This window comes from Mizuhopecten yessoensis, unplaced genomic scaffold (assembly GCF_002113885.1).
Source record: "Mizuhopecten yessoensis strain PY_sf001 unplaced genomic scaffold, ASM211388v2 scaffold8713, whole genome shotgun sequence".
Taxonomy (NCBI): domain Eukaryota; kingdom Metazoa; phylum Mollusca; class Bivalvia; order Pectinida; family Pectinidae; genus Mizuhopecten; species Mizuhopecten yessoensis.
Window position 1 is genome coordinate 461,604 of NW_018407684.1, and position 15,839 is coordinate 477,442.

General features: G+C 37.6%; 1 protein-coding gene across 1 annotated transcript in view; it reads left to right on the forward strand.

Annotated features, from left to right (window-relative positions):
• The first annotated feature begins 257 nt into the window (after positions 1-257).
• LOC110456360 (thrombospondin type-1 domain-containing protein 4-like) overlaps positions 258-15,839 on the forward strand; it is a 180,382-nt gene continuing 164,800 nt past the window's right edge. The window contains exons 1-6 of the mRNA XM_021507044.1: positions 258-380; positions 658-755; positions 1,668-1,737; positions 3,256-3,358; positions 4,018-4,077; positions 6,008-6,144. Of these exons, the coding sequence (XP_021362719.1) occupies positions 258-380; positions 658-755; positions 1,668-1,737; positions 3,256-3,358; positions 4,018-4,077; positions 6,008-6,144 (591 nt within the window). The remainder of the gene's footprint in view (positions 381-657; positions 756-1,667; positions 1,738-3,255; positions 3,359-4,017; positions 4,078-6,007; positions 6,145-15,839) is intronic.

Consider the following 15,839-nt stretch of genomic DNA (forward strand, 5'->3'; position numbering starts at 1 on the left):
ATATGATTATCTAAAAAGGAAAACATTCGGTTAAGAATATCAACATTTCGCTCCCAATATGCTTCGACAAAAGATATAATAAAAAGCATTAAAATGATTTATTTTCTTTTAAAAGTATTGCAAACATATAAGTAAAGGAAACTCTCAATTGACTGTAAGAAAGTTTGATGAAACTGCAGCAGATTTGTAATTCGTGTTTAGCTCATTAAGTCCAGAGTGGTATTGTAGGCCAATTACGACCTTATCAAGCTATAATGATGTCTTCTCAACCAAACATATCTGTCCCACTCATCTTTGTTATCTCTCTGCGGTGTTCCAGGCCAGCCATTTTGGTCGCCGTGACCCTGTTCTGTGTGACAGCGCAAGGACAAGAGGTCAAGGTAAGTATCTAACGTTGCCATTGGAGGTAGTAATGTGTACATACTCAGTATGCAATTACGATATTTCGTTATTTCAAACATAACACCGTATTTATACAGAATAATGAATACAGTCTTCAAGATTCAAATCTGGAGATGAAGTTTAAACTATAAGATTGTTCACGTTGGCCAATTCTCCTGAACCCATTTGATTAAGACTGCACACGATAAAAAAAAAACTTGCGTCTAGCTGTCAGTGTTATGTGAATAACATCTCTATTATTTTGATATATATCAGACAAGCTTATCGTGGAACGAGTGGACGCCATGGTCAGGGTGCTCCAAGACGTGCAACCAAGGTGTCCAATACCGGAACCGGAAGTGTGTCAATGAACGGTGAGTTCATCATTTAAGATACTTCATTACATTCCTTTCACCGACATACTTTTATTTTTGAAAGTGTTTGGAATGTTTGTACATCTTCATTGTCGATATGCGTATGGTATCCCGGTATTCCATACATGTAGCTCGGAATGAACAAACCCATAGAACGGGTATCCATATTAGCTATAAAATTGTATCTGATGTTCTTTATGACTTTGTTCAAGATGCTGGAATTAAATTTTCAGTTTCATATGAAATTTTGCTCGATTTTACTTTGTGCAAAAGTATTCTGATATTTGACATGAACTTTACATTCACTAGGGCTGCCATATTGAAAGTCTTGTTGTACGTAATGCGGTAATTATATTATGTATCCGTATTTTACCGTTTCATTTACCTTATTATTAGAAATATTACCCATCCAATGTTAAAATTCTTATAACAAACGCAAAGTGTGATATCGGTATGGAATGACACTAAGTGACATATTCACACGTTAGTAACGCCAGGCTTGTACCAGGGTTGACACGTTAGTAACTCCAGTCTTGTACCAGGGTTGACACGTTAGTAACGCCAGGCTTGTACAAGGGTTCACACGTTAGTAACGCTAGGCTTGTACCAGGGTTGTCACGTAAGTAACGCCAGGCTTGTACCAGGGTTGACACGATAGTAACGCCAGTCTTGTACCAGGGTTGACATGTTAGTAACGCCAGTCTTGTACCAGGATTCACACGTTAGTAACGCCAGGCTTTTACCATAGGGCCCATTATTCTTACCCAACATGCTGTAATGAGTTTAAGTTCTCGGTTTATTTAAAAAAATGTTGCATGTTTACAAGGAAGCATCGAAATATAAGGAAACACGGTGATGGTTCCTAAGGGAGAAATGTACATTGTACGTTAACTATTGTGTGTCCTATTTCAGAGGAGAGCCGAGTCCGAACCCCAGTTACTGTAGTGGTCCAGGCATGGAGTATCGGCTGTGTCAGATACAGGTAATCACCTCTAATTAAACAGGTGTGAAAAGAGCTAAGGCGGGTTGCTATGCCTATTTCCCCATAGGTGTCCCCGCTAGTGCGCGCGTGCCACCGTGTACTGTTATGACGCGTTCTCAGGTATATTTTTTTTATACATGTAGCTATATCGGAATCCCGTGTCTAAGAATAGATTAGTGTAAACAGCCGAATTCAAGGCCATGGCTATTGAAGCATGCGTTTCACGATAAAGACTCACCAAAATGCTTATTTCGCGTTATTTCGATGAAATAAAAACAATCAATCATTACCAACAAGTTTTGAAAGGATTCAATTATCATTACTACTTCCTGCGTCATGCCGTTACCTGCTTTCTTACAAAACACACATCTTGATTTTGTTTTTCCTGCATATATGAATGGCAAATTGATATATATAATTTTCTAGAAACATGTCTTACACGTGTATTGCGATCCTTACTTTGTGCGGCAGTCTTCCTGCATTTCAAACAATTAAAACTATCCTCAACGATGATTTTTTTGGTAGTATATTTGTGATAATACTGTAACACGGCATATTGTTTGTTTGGCCTTCTTTTATTCTGACTCAACAATCCCACATTGTTTTGTATTTCAGCATCATTTGTTTGTGTTTAAATAATAGATAAATTACTAGTGCTAATTCGAGGGTAAAACAATTCATAAATATCTTTTAAGATCAATTCCTTATCTACAAAGCGTAGCTGTGTAAACGTGTACAGTGATTTGTTGACATGATTCCATAGAAGATAAATCAATAGGTATGTAATTAAAATATAAATAAAATGTACAATTGATTTGAAAAATATTTGATTAATTAATTAAGGAAAAAGATCACATGCCTAAATTTAATAATAAAAAAAAAAAATGAACGTGGATTCGAACTTGCACATTGACTTCGCTCATGCTTGTTTTTCATTATTTTGAGCACTTTCCCAAAGGAGGACCACTTTTCCGGAATACGATTTGCTTTTGCATATTACATCACGGAATAAAAAAAGCTCATTCAAAAGTTGGTCCTCGGATGGGAAAGTGTTGAAAGTACTTTTTTAAGTCTGGGAAACTCCATCATTTTCATAGATATAGTGGATATGGCCATAGTTGCAGTATCATATTCACAATACCTAATAACTCATTAGTTCAAAAATTCATATTCAATTGGTTTTACATCTATTCTCTGCATTTTCGCTGCTAGAAATTACTTACTGACTAATTTACTGATTAATATTTTTTTCCCGTTTTTAGAAATGCCGACTTCGGGAAATATGGCAGTTTTCCGCCATAGCTCTTTGTCACAAATTAATTCATTACGTGATTACAATTAAGAAAATATTTATATAAATAAGTCATATCTGAAGTTTTATGCTTAGTGCTTGAAATTAATCTGCATTCGAAAAATTGGGTAACACAGATTGAAACTTTTTTCAGCGGAACAGCAATAATTGATTACCAACCACTGTTCTAAGAGTTATCATAGTATAAGTATATTGCAAATTAACAGAAATGTGCGGGAAAGCAGGTTGACGAGCGTACCGCACAGTGTCGTAGATACAACGGTCAGTTAGTGAGAGGTCGCCGCTACCAATGGGACAAGCGCATTGACCGTAAGTACAGGTATATTGCAGTCATACTCAGGGCCTGAATTGATGAAAATGTTCTAATGCTCAAACATGGATCCTGTGCTCAAACCAGCTTTAATGTAACTCACTTAAATCTTGTCGAACGATCCAAAGGTCAATTGTAAACATTGGAAACAATATTCAATTGACATTGGCATGAACTTTTTTAATTATTTATAACCGGAACAAGAAATTAACCTTGAGCACAAAATCCATGAATAAGCATGATAACGGTTTCATGAATACGGGCCCTGATGTTTGCACTTTATTGGGAAGGCATTTTCAGTCTATTTTTTGTAAAAAATACATATATGTAAACCTATACCCTACACAATTGCAAAACATGGAAGTATCATATTAGGAGTAAATTGTTATGGATGTGGATTTACGAAATAAAAAGTGTCGTATGTGACTTTCGTTAGAAGTTATATTTCCCTTAACATTAGGATTTCCTCACCCACCATAGAACATCATTATCTGCTATAGATAGTGACATGCAGCCATAATCCGCTGCTTTTATTGGGAGTTACGTCCCTTCTATCTGGAGGCGCGAAAATGAAATGGACGTGGCGGTAAATGTCTGCTCCTGTACGCCAGAGACGTATAAAGTATGTGTTATATACGTCTCTGTGTACGCTTTTCAGGTGTATGTAAAGTGATGAACCGTGATGATACTTTGTCAAAGATTCAGCCAACTTTGGGTTGTAAGAAGGATGCAGGATAACCATTATGTTCCCATCATACAAAAGTACATGTGGCATTCAATGCCACATGAGAATGCCACATGACGTGGATACGATGACACCAAATAAAATACCAACAATAGATTCACAGATTTCAGATTCAATTACAGCTTAAATATCAAACTAGATTCTGAAAAATAAGTACCGACTTGTCCTCAAGAAGTTCCGAAAATAAAAGTGCCGAGGTGTCCAAGTGCCGAAAATAAGAGTGCCGAGGTGTCCGAGTACCGACTTCACCAGGTGCCGATCCGCGAGGCGTCTGTGATAAGATAACAGGTCATCTCGGCATTTGCGGTTCGAGACACATCAGCATTGTTTCTTAAAACGTTATATCTTTGAACTATTCGACAGTTGATGTGTGTGCATGCATGTGCTGACAATTATAATTAACTCCAATTGGGATATATGATAGTGGTTGGATTCCATAGAAGACGTAGTCTCCCACTTTCAACGATTTATTTCCATTTATATGAATTTTGAATACATATCACCACAAATTGTGAATACAATGACACCAAATACCAACAATAGATTCACGGATTTCAGATTCAATTGCAACTTAAATATCAAACTAGATTCTGAAAAATAAGTACCGACTTGTCCTCAAAAAGTGTAACCAAGTTCCGAAAATAAAAGTGCCGAGGTGTCCCAAGTACGAGGCGTCCAAGTAGTGGCAAGTACCGACTTCACCAGGTGCCGAGGCGTCTATGATTCTTCAATGCACAGCATGATAAATGTCCCTCGAGTCTCTCCTAATCATATATTTAGCTATATATCACACCACAATTTAGATATCAAGAAATGTAAGATATGATTTCGTTTATGTTTGTTCCTCCTTGCATTTACAGACCAACAACTGACTTTTTTAGTTACTTATGCTTAATGGGCAAGCAACTAATTAGTCACATTGGTCCAGATGTACACATAGAACTACCTCCAATTAACCTAAGGTTTTAAATATAGTAAGTCTTAAGATATAATTGACCAATTTCCAATGATATATAATTAAATCGCACATAGGTATCCTGTTCTGCACATTATTATATAATTTGAAACAATTCAAAACTTTCAATAGTGCTCAACATCATCATGCAGTGCTCTGTGATTTCCACCCTAAATCATTAAATCAGAATCCAATGTCTTCCGGACTTCACTTGAGAAATGTTTAAACTACTGTATGCATCACTCACTCAGATCAGTTAATTGTCTGGATATAGGAAATATCTTTTGAAAAAAAGTATTGCTCCACTCTCTTTGGGAAATTTGATAGATCCTATATATAACAGAAAGTATCCTCACACATTACTTCGTGCCAGGCAGCTATGCATGCACCTGCAAGTCGGGATGAGCATGTTTTGTCTTACAAAGTAATAACATTTTTGGAAAGTAAAATAACAGATTTTTTGCAATCCTCGTAACATTTTTAGGGCACTAGCCTTTCTTAACGTAGGACAAGGTTAACTCTTTTGAAAAGAGAAAGTGGTGAAAGAGTTTTAAAACTTTGTATTTCCATTACCTGATTCAGTAATTAAAAAAGGCAGAAAAAAACCTTTGTGGCAAAAATGAAAGACTAATATAAATATTGACCTTGACGCCATTAAAAGGTGACTGGAATAGACCACTGTATTCATATTTTCGACCTTAATTTTACAGCAACGTGTTCCTAAATATAGCAATATTTAATTTTAAAATGAAGAAGATATTCATCATTTACAGGTTTACTCCCTAATTTAAAACTCTCGTAAAGGAGTTATATTTGTCATGAGTGTGAGATATTCTTAAGATGTTAAGTAAAAAAATACATGTATTCTTAAATAAGGTCAGGTAGATCAATACATAATTTAGGTGAATTAGTATGTACTAATTATGACAAACCTTGATATGTCCACAGTCCAGAACAGGTGTGAACTGTCATGTCGTGCCATCTACTACAACTTCCACTACAAGTTTGCTGACCGAGTTGAGGACGGTACACCATGTGGGAGTGATGATTCCTCTGACGAAGTCTGTGTCCTGGGCCAGTGCCTGGTAAGTACCTATATAACGATTTCTGCTTAAGGGTAAAGCTTTAAGCCTTTTATAGGCCAATATTTAGAGTCGGGGTTGAGATGACATCCTTCAAGTTCAAAGACTATAATTTTCATGTAATTAGTGAGGTTCTTGACTTTATCCTCGTTTTACGGTAAGAAGTTGGAAGCCTTTCTAGATCTGCAGAGGAAAACAATACTGGATCTGCCAGACTGCCACAGGCATTACTTTCATCTGTATTGTCAGTGTATCCACTGCCCTTATAACAGAAGTATTTTCTTTTTCAGTGGATCATATATTATTTATTTCATCAGCATCATTTTCACTGAATCAGTACATGTATCAACAAGCTACACTTCAGTGGTGTTATTATTTTATCCACTGGCTTTATTTAATCACTGTTTGGGGAGAGTCTTTAGCATTCTTGAAATAAAGTGTTTAAATAAAATGATATTTAAAAGATTTGAAAAAAAGACAAAAGCTTTTCTACTTGGTCACAGTCTGACAGATCTCAGGATTAAAGATTTGTTGTAGATTTCGTCTGACACAGAATCTGTCTGGATCTTTGACCTTCTGTTTGAATAAGACAGGTTACACAGATTTTATTTTATACAATCCTTTTCCTGTAGCTATGTATGTGACCAGCCTATCTACAAGTGTGGATGTCATAAACATACAGAGGTCATTTGTGATTATTTCAAGGTCATTAAATTGAAATTAAATATCTAAATGTCTGCTGTTGTGCCAGCATTAAAAGCATGTTACATGTCTTATGGACCAGCGATTTTTGTACTTGCATGGAGTTTTGACTACCTGTATCTAAGGTAGATTCCATGAGTCTCTCAAAAAAAAGGACTTGGGCAAGTCTACCTGAAAATGCTCTCTTTGATAGTTAGTTACAGGGACTTTCGTTATGTCCAAGTGTAAGTCTGTGGTTTGATTATTAATAGATTAAAACAAACTTTTATATCTTTATAGCTTTAAATCTAAATAGACAAATAATTAGAAAAATTAACAAATGAAAATAATATTTCAATAAATTAATTGTGTTCCCAATATTTATTTTATCTTAAAAAGATTATTAAAAGATGATCAATGACCAACCTGACACACTTCTTGTGTTCTGATGATGAGGGTTGAACCAGCTGTAAGAGAATATCATTGTACACACTGCTAATAAGAGTGCAGCCCTATGTACTTGTTGCAGTATAGGAGGAGGATTTATCGATATTATATTTCCCATATAATCTGTGTGTTGTTAACTCAATATCTTGTAAGCTCCTGCCAGAAACCATTATGTGGGTGCTGGCAGACAGACTATTGCCTGCATTATTGAGGGTGTGGTTGACAGACGGTCCTTAGTTTACAGTAAGGAGGCAAGGACAGTGGGTGGAGGACGGTCACTATCTGCAGTGAGGACTGGGTGGTGGACCATAGCATGCAGTATAAGGTCACAATAGACATTGGGTGGCAGACCATGGTATATAAAGGTCATAAGATGGACAATAGATGGGGACAAATGCATGAATTCAGGGTGTGGTGGACAGTAACTGGTAGAGAATAGACAGTGGGGCAGACCATGGCCTGCTGTAAGGTCACAAAATGGTCAGAAGGCGGCAGATCATGGCCTGCTGTTATGGTATGATGGACAGTAGGTGGCAGACCATGGGCTGCTGTTATGGTATGATGGACAGTAGGTGGCTGACCATGGCCTGCTGTAAGGTCACAAAATGGACAGTAGGTGGCAGACCATGGCCTGCTGTAGGGTCACAAAATGGACAGTAGGTGGCAGACCATGGCCTGCTGTAAGGACATGATGGACAATGGGTGGTGGACCATGGCCTGCTGTTATGGTATGACGGACAGTAAGTGGCAGACCATGGCCTGCTGTTATGGTATGATGGACAGTAGATGGCAGACCATGGCCTGCTATAAGGGCATGATGGACAGAAGGTGGCAGACCATGGCCTGCTGTAAGGGCATGATGGACAGTGGGTGGTGTACCATAGCCTGCTGTAAGGGCATGATGGACAGTGGGTGGTGGACCATGGCCTGCTGTAAGGGCATGATGGACAGAAGGTTGCAGACCATGGCCTGCTGTAAGGGCATGATGGACAGTAGGTGGTGGACCATGGCCTGCTGTTAGGGCAAGGTCACACAATAGAAAGTTGGTGGTGGACCATGGCCTTAATTAAAGCAAGATAAGGTGGTTCAGGCAGACAAAGATAATAAGGCGTGACAGACAGTGGGTGCAATGAGGACATTGTAGAGAGAGATGTAAGATCAATGCTTGGAGGAAGGGCACAGAGGAGAGGGGGTAGGTGAACCACAGCCTGCAATAAAGGCACCATTGACAGTGGGTAGGGAGGACCACTGCCTGCAGTAAAGGCACCATTGACAGTGGGTAGGGAGAACCACTGCCTGCAGTAAAGGCACCATTGACAGCGGGTAGGGAGAACCACTGCCTGCATTAAGGACACCATAGACTGGATAGCTGTGGTAACACCATGGTGATAGTACAAATATTCCCAAGACTGAAGTAGCATACAATACCCCATTGTTTTTATATCAGACATTCCTTGATCTGTTGTTTTCCCACACACATCAGTAGTGACAGATATACAAGGTCTAATCCAATGTCTTATGACAAGGTGTACAGTACTTAAATTATAATGCTGGGAATATCTAAAATACTTTACCGGTAGCCATTGGTATTTCTACAGCCTTTCCTTATTTGCTTTAGAGGTTACAGGCTAGTAAAGAGGGTACATTGTTAGCTAATAGATACAATAAACCTGATTTATTTTGTCAGTGTGTAAGAGTCTTGACTGTTATGATAAAACTTCAATATTTACAATCTGGCAATTCCCTTCGTCTGCTGTAATGTATAAGAATGTAAAAAATACTAGAAGATTTTTTCGTTAATAAATATGCAGGAAAGATAAGATATAAATAGATGTTAATTAGGATTGTTGTTCTGATTGTAACAAATGAGTACTTAACTATTTGCCATGGGACGAGATTTTAGTGACTTTAACTGGATTTCAGAGATTAAGGAATCTTCAATAATTGGCACATATTACTCTCTTGCATATTATACCTGTGTTTTAGCGTTATCTCCCATTAGGAGATTTACCACCCCACACATTATACCTGTGATAATTAGCGTTGTAACGATTTACTGATGCATTGATGTATTGGATCGCAAGGGCCACGATACGATGCACCGATGCGGCAAGACTGTATCGTGGTACCTACGATACTTTTAATTTTGTAATCTCCCTTGTTGGAACTCTTTAAAGAAAAATAGTTTAGCACTCAACATACTAAAATGGCGGATGGAGATACATCAAGGCATCTGCACATTTCAAGTCGCCTATCTCGTGACGGTTTACTTTCAAATATGCTAAATCCAAAAATAATGTATTCTAGACGGACACATTGTTCTTTTATTGCAATAAATGTCAGAGAAAACTAAAATATGCGGGAAACACCTCGCTTGTGCACACACATGAATCGTTAATACTTCAATTAAACTTTACAGTGCCAGTTCGAAGAAAAACTCACATTACACGTCTATAACATTAAAAAGGATATGTCAAAACAAGCCAGTCTTACTTCTATGTTGGGGAATAACGACGAAATGTGATAGCTTTCGTTCAAAACCATTTTCGACCGCTATCTGTTAATATATTGCCAATGATCTTCGTCCATTATCAGTTGTTGAAAATTATGATTTTAAGGTACTGATTAAACACTCTAGATCCTCAATATTCTCTCCTTTTCAACTAGTATTATCCTATTATTATAAACAATCCAGAAGTGAAGTTATACGAGAATTGAATGATGTGTACATAGTATTTTTCGGTATTTAATGTTATTTATATTGTACCTATTATATACCCGCCTGATAAAAGTTCCAGGTACGTATCCCAGCCCAAGTATCGTGATACGTACCGTATTGCAGCATCACTACGATACACCCCCCTCAGTGATAATGGTCTTAAATGGTTTGAATCGCTAAGGTATGCAAAACAATGGGAAACGAAAGCCTGCGATGTTTGTCACAGTTATCTCCTTAAGGATATATGCTACCCTTCACATTATGCCTGTTAATTATGTCAGGGTTATCTCCCTTAGAATTTATATTAATTCACTATATTCTTTTGAATCTTTCAGATGTATTACCATATATAAACCCAATCTAAATTCATCGATTCTTAAATTCACTTGAAAGTTTACTTGGTGCAGAACTCTTTTTAGAAATGATATACATGTGTCACTGCAATGTTAAATATTCTTTAATTCAGGAAAACCCAGCAAGCTCACTGAATGATCCTTAGACCTTTGTGTACATGTTCCACATGAGTCCCATTTGTTCCCTTAATCTGAATCTGATTAAAGTTGTCAACGGGGAATAACATACTTCAACCAATTTTGCTATCAGTTTAAAACCTCAGAAAAAGTGAAGTTTTTGTACTTGTGCTACATCTCGGAGGCATCGTGCAGTAATGTTAAGATTGCTGCGATTTATTCAAACATATTCATTTGAAAACACAAATTTTGTATTTGTTGTAACCTTGAAGTACGAAGTATGTTGATCTACTTCTGTAAGAATGCCATTCATATAAATAAGGTTTATATTTGTATTGAAAATTTCAGTTTTCAGTGTATAACCATAACAATATGTCGAGAATATTTATATTACAGTATATTTCAGATAATTGTTGAGTAGGTGTATCGATATGGCCGTGGAATAAAGTCCTATATAGATAAGGCTTTAATTTTTGTAACCATAATCTTTCTGATAGGTAGGAGAAAGCTGATAATGTTATTTAACTTCCATGTATTAATTGCTTCTTGTGGCGCTGTGTGTTTATCGGAAGAAAGTCTGGTACATCACCCTATAGTGGTATCATTGTACAGCACTATGCGTTTTGTTTCAGCTTATCTGAGATTTCACTGGGAAAACACACAGACACTTGGTAAAGTAGTTTGGAATGTGTGCAGATGTTTGTGGTGTTGATGCCAGGGTAATATACCGCTGTATTGATATGCTGTCAGGTAGTACAGATTATGTGGTACATGGATATTATTTCATAATTACCGATTTTCAAATCTGAAAGGATTATTTATGGGATTTCATTCAACTTAATTACACTTTTCCTCCAAACCTAACAAGCAAGCTATTGCAAAAACCCCAAACATAATATAACTAGTAATGGAAAAGGAACAGTTTAAATATATACTTATGCATTTTGCAAGCCGTCTGGAGAAGAGTTTTTAATTTAAGGAAAGCTTGGCTTAGCCTCATGCTAAACCTCAAAATCTTACCCTCAGGTTGGGATATATTTTATGTATATACATAAGTTATATTATAAACAATCACAATTATGAAATCTTACCCTCAAGTTCAGATATAATTTATGTTGTATTTATTTGTATCAGAATCTTCCACAAATATATTCAAACAGGGTGAAGGATTTTGTTAATCTATCATAATTAGTTCCACTTATAATTTTATTTTAAATAATGCAATAGGAAACAGCTATTTTTAGGTCACCTGAGCTTTGCTCAAGTGAGCTATTCTAATCGCTTTCCATCCGTCGGCGTCCGTCGTGCGTAAACGTTTTACATTTTCAACTTCTTCTCAAGAACCAGTGTATGGATTTTTTTCAAACTTGGTCAGAATTATCCTTGGTAGGCTACAAAATTGTAAAATTGGAATTCCTACCCCAACCCCTGGGGCCAGGGCGGGACCCCAAAGGGAAAATTAACCAATATTTCAAAAATCTACTTCTCCAGACTCAGAGGTACTAAAGTCATTTTCTCTGCGTGGAAAGAAAGATCATCAGGGGCTTTACTTAAATTGTAAATTTCAGGACCCCCAAGCTATTCGTTCTCCCTTGGGGAGGGGGTAAAGTTTACTATAGTTTATATAGGGAAATAACACTTTTGGGTATATTTTGACAACTTTCTGTAGGAAATTATTTTTACTTGGTGAGAATTATCCTTGGAGGTAGATGGTTTCAAATTGTAAAATTGAGATTCCTACCCCGACCCCTGGGGCCAGGGCGGGGCCCCAAAGGGAAAATTAACCAATATTTCAAAAATCTTCTTCTCCAGACTCAGAGGTATTACAGTCATTTTTTCTGCATGGATGGAAAGATCATCAGGGGCTTTATTTAAATTGTAAATTTCAGGAACCCCGAGCTATCCGTTCTCCCTTGGGGAGGGGGTAAAGTTTACTATAGTTTATATAGGGAAATAACACTTTTGGGTATATTTTATCCATTTTCAGCAGAAAATTACTCAAACTTAGTCAGAATCATCTTTGCTGAATGAGAGTATTACTTTGTAAAATTGGGATTCCTGCCCCCTCCCCAGGGGCTGAGGTGAGGCCCCAAAGGGAACATTTACCAATATTTTCAAATTCTTATCCTTTGATGACATGACAAGTATTGTATTTCTCCTAGTTTACATGCTGATTTCCACATCACATCTAAACAATAACATAAAGCTACCAGTACCTATGATATAACTCAGGTGACCGCTAAGGCCCTTGGGCCTCTTGTAAAGTTTTGACATCTCAGTGGTAAGGATTAGCCTAGAAACACATTGTATGGACACCATTACATCGCGCCCTTGTTGAGAACTATACGTTGCAACACTGCCTGGTTCTCCAGCTGTACAGTAGCTTGTCATGTTTGTTTACCTTTGCAGGTATATAGGTATATCTTCATGAAATTGCTGCCATGATGTGATGGAGGCTGACACATTTTGTTGGGGAGTTGTTAAATGTTCGTTTGAGAGTTGTTATATGGGGGCTGTGGATATTGATGGTGTCAGGACCTTGTTACAAACATGTGTTGATGGTGGCAGATAACATACCAGTGTCTCCCATGTCTCCCCATAGAACCAGCATCAGACCCCTCCATCAGCCTCCTCCGTCACTAGTCGGGTTTCCTCTAATAATGGTCGTCTCTGTAAACAAGCAATTAGGCAAATAGTTACGTATCATATTGAGATACACATAGCTTGATAGACAGGAAAGGTCACTGGAGAATGATTGGTGGTATGCAGCTGCCCTTTGCCCTTGCTCAAATGTTTCATTATGGCGTTGTCGTATGCAGGTGCTTTTCACTAATTGCATTTCAAGTTGTCATTTTTGCCAATTGACTTTGTTAGCTGTGTTCTTGGCTAATGACCAGGCAGCCAAGGTTAAATGCTCAAGGTCAATAATACCAAAAACTGAAAGTTGGAACTTTTTATCACAATAGGCTCAGTTTGGAGTTTGAGATGGTGTGGCTTGTAATCCTGTGGTTTGAGTGGGAGATTTATTCCTGATGTGGAACACTTGATACATCTGTTGTTTTTATGATTCTCACTCTGATACATAGACAGCTAAGGCACAGTGATAGATGAGTGTACTGTAGCATTTCTAAATATCAACCACACAAAACTGAGTGAAGATGTTTTTTTTAAGTTATATTTCGCATAACATCCTAATGAAATTGAATGAGAAAATGCCTCATTTCTGTCCTAAACTTATATGTGTATACATATACAATGTATACTAAGCAAAATGTTCTATTATATATAAATCTGACATAAAGACTGGCATTTGTCAGTTGATATAAAATTGGACAAATGGACAGACATAATAAATGTCCAACTCTATCTATGTACATGAATCAGAGAAACGGACAAACATCAAACTATTGCCAATTAGATTCTGACAAAAGAAGATGTGCTCAACTCTACTCGTTCTTCTGATATATACTGCAGATATCAGTTCAATTTGTTTGGCGTGTCTTTGGTGACGATATTTTGACTCATCCTGAATAAAGTATGCATATTGGAAATTGTAGGATAGCGTGTAAGATGGATTGACAAGATCTGAAGATCAGATGTAGCCCATGGATAGCTGTGTTTGTAGTCCAGAAAGTTGACTGTGATGTCATTGACTAGTCGCCTATATCAGAGTACATTTGACCTGTAACACTGGATGAAAGTGACGTCTCAACTGTAATGGGTTAGAAATGTTTGTCACTTGAAAACAACTTGATGGTAAAGCATGCCTTTACCTCTCCCTCTCCCATATCTTTATATGCCCAGGGTTTTCACTAATTTCCATTTGAACAGACCAATTGACATTTTTAACTGGCCAACATTTGTAAAATTACATGAGATCTCAAAGGGTGATTTGAACAGGCCAAAATGATATCTGAACCAGTCATTTTGGCTTGCTGCCTGTTCGTAATGAAAATCCTGTATGCCTGTCTAACCTTCCAACTTTAGTGGGGCAGTATTACGACAGGATCTTGTCCTTCATTTTCTCTGTCAGAACCCTTTCAGTTTCACTTAATAATTTAAAAACCTGTAGCCTCATATTTACCTTTAGAACTTTAACGAGATATGGTAAGAAGAAAACACCTGAACAATGTGTGGAAGGTAAAAGGTCAAGTTCATTCAAGGTTGATCCCTCAGCTCCCAATGACCGATGGTTAACACTTCATGACTTCACTATAACTTCCCTTAATGAGGTAGTTCTATTAGTTGATACAGAGACATATAATACAGGTATTATACGTCTCTGGTTGATAGTAAGTACATAGGTATAGTGTCATAAGGTCAAAAAACTCTGAAGGAAGCTGTGTGGATGGATCTAGGTTCATGTCCTTGGAAGGCTAGTAAAGACGGTTCCAGGATGATTCCTATAGAAAACAAGTATAAATCAAGGGCTCTAGGTTGATGTCCTTAGAAGACTAGTGTGGAAAATTCTATGTTGTTAGGGAAGCTGGAATAGAAGGATAAGTACAACAAATGTAATTTGTAGGCTCTAGGTTAGCGCTCTTGGGAGCCTCATTTGGAAGGCCTCTGGGCATTGGGTAGAAACCTGTCTTGAGGTAGTATTTGAGAGCATTCGAGATCAGATCCTATGAGATGCTTGTTGTAAATTGAATGTTCCGTTGGCGAGTGATCTGTCAGACAGACACCGGTAATGAGTGTGCTTACTGCTGTATGTTTGTAGTAGGGATTGCTGGAGTACCTATGTTGTCGTTGGTAATGTATGGCATGTGCCATGCTTAATTAGCTCTTTAAGTAAGGCGTTGATTGACTGACACACTTCACACCTCTGACACTCTACAGGTAAGCCATTGACGAATCAGAGTTCCTGCCCTTTAAATGTACCCTGCAGACACAGGTACGTTTATACCTCCATGCCCTTTCATAGTGCATTAAGGCAACACTAAACAGTGTCAAGGATAAGTGGGGTAGAGAGAATTTGTGAAATGTGGAGTGTAATACTGTTCAGTTGTAAAATGTGGAGTGTAAAACTGTTCAGTTGTTAGATGTGTAGTGTAATACTGTTCAGTTGTAAGATGTGGGGTGTAAAACTGTTCTCAATAACCAAAATGCCCAGGGTACTTATATTGGGCCTGTAGCATGCTGGGATGAAGGGCTACCAAGTTTGTTCAAATAAATGACCTTGACCAACTTTCAAGGTCACTGGGGTCCGATGTCTTAAAATCTTCAAACGCCTTCTTCTCAATAACCAAAACGCCCAGGGTACTGATATTGGACCTGTAGCATGCTGGGATGAAGGGCTACCAAGTTTGTTCAAATGAATGACCTTGACCAGCTTTCAAGGTCACAGGGGTCAAATGTTTTAAAATCTTCAAACAACTTCT